Source organism: Necator americanus, chromosome III (assembly GCF_031761385.1).
Source record: "Necator americanus strain Aroian chromosome III, whole genome shotgun sequence".
Taxonomy (NCBI): domain Eukaryota; kingdom Metazoa; phylum Nematoda; class Chromadorea; order Rhabditida; family Ancylostomatidae; genus Necator; species Necator americanus.
The window spans coordinates 36,326,301-36,332,051 of NC_087373.1; the positions used below are offsets into that span (position 1 = coordinate 36,326,301).

The window sequence follows — 5,751 nt, forward strand, 5'->3', positions numbered from 1 at the left end:
AGAAGGGGGAAACGTTTGTTTTTCTGAACATCGCTAGGATGTGGTCCGACAAAAATTATGGTCAAGAGAAGAAAAAAAGGATTTCTCTGAAAAATTCTTTTTCTTTCACCGAAGAAAAAAATAGAAACCGAGAGAAATGGGAAAGTACTCATCCACGAAAAATCTATAGGAAGTTTCTTAAGATGTGCGGAAAAAAGTTCACTAGCTTCTCCAGAGCTATTAGCCTGTAACAAGCTAAAAAAAAGTGGAAAAACTGGTATCTTTCATAAATTGGGAAAAATTAGATGAGAAAAAAATTAACGGAAATTTTCTCCAGAAAAAAAAAGTGAGTCGGCAAGTCGATGTGTAAATGCCTGTGGTCAGTGTCGGTGGCGCCCGTCGTACGCAGGTTTGTTGCGTTATACAAACACAAAATTCGCCACCCGTCTCAGCGGGACCCGCCCCTCCCTTTCAAATAACTAACCAACCAGATTGCTGGCCGGTCAGTATGCAACACACCTCGTCAACGCAAAACGTCAACGTCCAACGATGACGTCATCGTTTGGGGTTCGACCGCAGTACAACTGTAAATGGTTGACGACTTTCCACTAAAACGACATTAACGAACCGGCTACAGCAACCGTCTCGAACCGGAGCTTGTAGAAAGTGACGCTCAACGAAGATGTGCAGATAATTAGGCGGGAAATTCGAAAAACCACCTAACTAGCCAGTTCATTCACATCGAATTCAACCTTTCCCCGGCTACGGTAGCAGCTAAGTGAGAGTTGGAGTGAGATGGTGTGGATGTGAAAGTAAGCGTAAAGGTGAAAAGGTGGCGCAGAACGATTTAATAGTAAGAGTGAATCGCGACACTCCTCAAACTACGCCGTGTATGTGTGCAGATCGAGGTCAATGTGAGGATACGACGAGGATGAGGTGCCTACTGTGAAGACCGGTTTGTACTAGATGACCACCCTGAGGGGCATTTGCCTCCGACCGTGGAATTTTCATGAAACAATGGGGAGAGAAAATGGCAAAAGACACCGAATCCGACACCGAATTTTTCTTGGAATCGAAAATCTTCAATTTTTCATCTTCTTCCACGCTGGTCGTACCACCATTCGTGTATTTCCCGAAAGTTCTTCACCTGATGACATTTAAAGACTTGAATAATAAAAAACCGAGGAACCTCTTGAAATTTTCAATTTTTCCCGTGAACCTTATTTTCTAAGATAAGAAGTTCAAATCCCTAACCAGTACTTTCACCCGGAACCCTAATCGAAAACAGAATGAATTTTATCGTGACTGACTGACTCATCCAGTAAACGCGGTCGCACTACCGTAATCTACACCGAAAAGAATGACTTTTCCGAGTAAAAGTTCCATTTTCTCGTTTCCACAGCCCTCGTTATGCCTCTTCGAAGCTGCGTACTGCTAAACGCTCGGAAGGCACAAAGTTTTGGGATTAAGATTTGCTTAACTCAACTGGAAGGTACGTCTGGGAACCACGTAACTCCTCAAAATCGTTCCAGACCTTCAAGGTCAGTTTCAGGGTATATATATATATATATATATATATATATATATATATATATATATATAATCATTGTCCACTTTCAACTAATGGCAAAATATCTTCAACACCTTCAAACACCCGCTCCAACACCTCAAAAAAAACCGCATGACCCAAAATCTAAAACAAACAGGTCAGGGTCACGTTCCCTAGGACGTCCTCGCTTCTCCTCCTCTCCAATCCTCCCGTCCTAATATCCTTGTTCCCAGTCTCCTAGTGAAATCTAAAGTTATAGACATCGCTGAAATGACATCGTCGTCTGAGTGAAATTGAGGACATTTTGAGTGCATTTACGACTTGGACAATTGAACAACGGCGGAAATCGACGATAATAATGACTTGCTAATTCAGTGGCATCACCATGGTTCGCTAAAGTTACTGAAAAGGAGAAATCTAAAATTCTTCTCAGGTGAAGATTTCAAATCTCTGAAGAATTTTTAATTAACTTGACAACTGTAGAATAGATTTTTGTGGATTCAACATAATTTTTCTTTATTTGAAGGCAATCGTAGGTGTTCCATAAACAACAGGAAAAGAAATAGCTCAATTCAGTTTTGATTATTATTATTATTATTATTATTATTATTATTATTATTATTATTATTATTATTATTATTATTATTATTATTATTATTATTATTATTATTATTATTATTATTATTATTATTATTATTAACATTATCCAGGTGTTTATTCAAGAAATCCTGAAAACCATTATCCTTTAAAAAAGGCAAAAAAATTTCGACTCAACTATGAGAGAATCCAGGACGAAATTTTTTCTGACAGATTTTATAACTTCCACTTTCATTAGATTTCATCTAAACCGCATAAATATATTTATTACTTAAGCGCTTTAGTCATTTTGTCGATTTATGACCGATAGATTAACCAAAACAAGGGAACAAAACATTGACATAAAAAAAAACTTCTCAGCTTTTTTTTTCATTTTCAGTAGGGTAACAAAAAAAAGTTTAGGAAAAGACATGAGTCTAGAAGATTATCGAGTTTACTATTTCAAAGAGAACTTCGAGAAGCCAAAGAAAATTTACTTGAAGGTTCCAAGCCACGTATGTGGTTAGCAGCGCTTCAACCTCCACATCAGTGTTAGTTTAATTAGTGAGAAGGGAATTCAACGGATTTTCCCCGGATGACAACCCTCATTTATTTTTCCGGATAGCCACGCCCATTTTGCAACGCTTTAATGGTATTTCTCTGAAGAAATCCACATTAATGCATTCGTACTTTTTATAAATATATTCGGCAAAGTTTAGATGATTAGAGTAAAGTGATGAAGGAAAATATTCAACAAAGAAAAACGTGCAGCTTGCAAGTCAAGGGAAATTTATTAAAATTTCAATTGTAATTCTATAAGACTTGTGTCTTATTTCAGGAAAAAAAAAGAGATCAGTTTGAGAAAGCCAAGCGCAAGCTATTCTTAGACAGTTAAAGGAATAGAATAGGGATAATAATTGATAAAGAGGAACACCTAGAATTTTCTTGACTCATTTAAGGAAAATTGAACTCCTTGAAAAGACGAGGTACAAATAAACTATACCATGCCCACAAGAGACGAAGAAATACCAGGAAAAACAGCAGGAACAGCAAGAACGAGAAAAAATAAGCTGGACTTAGCGATGAAAAGCCAAACGACGCTCTAATACTAATCTATATTTTCATCTCAACATATAAATAGTAGAATAGTCCAAGTACCGTATTACCTACAGAAAAGGGATTACTATCATATAAAATAGGATTACCAAGAAGTTGAGATTTTTTGTAGAAGTGAATTCGTTCCATTACCGAACGTAATCCAACGTAGACAAGATCTCCCCCCACCCTAGTCCCCTTTTTTTTTAGCAGATATCGCCATAAATTCATTGAGCCTATTAATCTGACCACCCTTCGAGCTCAATAAATTAGCAGAAGTTAGCAAAAAGTGTAAAGAACGTTCAAGTGAAAGTAAAGGTGTTTCAGGAGGTGGTGACGGAGGAGAAAGTGGGTGGACACGCGATCGGAGATGGGAGCGATGAAAGCGAAAAGGGGTCGTCGTCGTCGTCGTCGTTGTCGGTCGGTCGGTCGGTCTGTCGGTCTGTCGGTCTATCGGTCGTCTATAGAGGAGCCCCCGTGGTGGTTGAAAGTGAGATGTGGTGTTCAGCGCAGCGTAGGGTGTGTGGGATCGCAGCACACAGTAATTAAAGGGGTGACGCTGGTCGGGGGCTGCTGAGGCACGAGAGAAGGCGAAATGGGGTCAGGCGATCGGACGAAAACCGGCCAACCACCAGATACAGATGCTTATCCCCCTACTCTCGCTCTTGTTCGTGACGCGACCAACCGCTCCCCACACTCGATGCGCCCCGCTGCTGCTGCTGGCGCTTTCACTTCGTCAGGAATCGGCGGCGACGATGTTAGAAAGGGATTTGAGAAATCATCCATGAGGCTGCTTGGTGTCAAAAGGTTGGCGCCGAAGTCGAAATAGGTCGAAACACAAAGTCGATAACTCAATATGGGGCCTTTGGGGTTACAGTTGAGGTCATGGTGTTTTTCAAGCCTCTTTGAAAACCAATGATGACTTCACATGTGCACCTACTGAATTCAGGACCATTTCTTTGGAATTTCGACCGTACCATCTTCTGCCCTTTTCAAATTGAATTCCTTGGAAGATGGATTCCTCTGCGACCTTGCGCAAAGTAATCGATCCTTTATCTCTTTTCACTAATGGCTCCTAGGTGCACTACTCATTTCGATTCCAGAATTTCTACTTCCACCTTGATTCAGGAACCAACCAGATCCCGTAGGAACTTAAAATTTTCCTCTTCAGCTTTAGTACGCTGAAGCAGAAATTATTAGAGGCCTGTGGCAATTATGAACATTGATCCGTAGGTCATCGTTGACCATCCCAGCCCCACCTTGGGCACCAACTCTGGATGTGTTCCATTGTCCATTAGTTTGTCGTCGGTAAGCGGCTGTCTTCTCATTTATCTTTAGATCCTAGAATTTTTTTTCATGGCGTTAATGCTCCTTATTCCAGAGATGTGTAAAACATATGATCTTTAGAAAGTCGAGATATTTCCTTGGGTTTTAAGGAGGAACATAACTGTGGCATTTTTTTTTAAACTGCATATTTGGCCATTTTCGTTTAAAAAAAGAGTGGTATTTAGTTTCAACAATCCAATTATATTTGTACTGAACGATTTTTTCTTGTTTTAGTGCTTCCTTTGGGATAATGGGTGACCACTATACTAGCTGGCCAACCTTTTTCGGGAATTCCATACTCATTGTTGTTTTCGAGCACCACAGTGACCCAATTTTGCCGAATTTCGACGCTTAATTTCGATTTGCTAAGAAATTGGGTGAAAAAGTCATATATAAGCATTTTGGTTCCTTTCTTCCAAATGATTCCAAACAAATCACACAAGAGATGAAAATTTTTGCACAAATCACCTTCGGTTCAATAAGTTTGTAATTTTTATTGGCTATTTTTCCCTCTTCTTCTCTCCCTTTGTATTACAATACGAAAAGGAAAGTGAAAAGGAAAAAAGGAGGATTTCTCTTTGGACTGTTTCTCTTTCAAAGTCTCGTGTTTGGAAGAAAAACGAAAAAATAAAACAGAAAAAAGACAGAAAACTCCTTACTTTTGGCGATAAAGCTCTTATTTTGTGCAGTTGGATACCAACCGAAACATAATTGACAACAAACCAACTGCAAGCTAATTCAAATAATTTTGGAAGGAAGATTGCTCACATTCAAGTCGTCAAAACATCTAAAATCCACGAAAGTATCGAAAAATCCTGGAAAACTAAGCATTGTGAAACAACTCCTATTGGCTGTTTCAAGGAATTTTTTTATTCGCCTTCAAAAGAATTTAAAATAAAAAAATTAAATTTAAAAAAAAATTAAAAATTAAATTTTAAATTAATTTAAATTTTTCTTCCTAGGTATGAGCCTAGCAATAATAGTAGACCTAGATATCGATATTGTACGAGAACCTGAATACTGTGAATATTTTTCTTAGAAAAAAAAACTCCAAATTTAGGCATTGCATTTCGAAAATGTGCACATTGTGTAAATGCACGTGCAGCCGTCTGGCAACACTACGTGGTGATGCAATAGGAAGTCTCCATACTATCGGTGGTTCCGAGTTTCTCCCTACGGGTATTTTAATGCCCCCATAATTTTAATATTATACTTCAAACGTGAAG

General features: G+C 38.7%; 1 protein-coding gene across 1 annotated transcript; it reads left to right on the forward strand.

The window, feature by feature from the left end:
• Positions 1-3,794: 3,794 nt before the first annotated feature.
• Positions 3,795-4,028, forward strand: RB195_012081 (uncharacterized protein; the record flags this gene model as incomplete). Its single annotated transcript, XM_064193769.1, has 1 exon — positions 3,795-4,028. One exon carries the CDS (start codon positions 3,795-3,797, stop codon positions 4,026-4,028), a length of 234 nt encoding a protein of 77 aa, XP_064051352.1.
• Between the last annotated feature and the right edge of the window lie 1,723 nt (positions 4,029-5,751).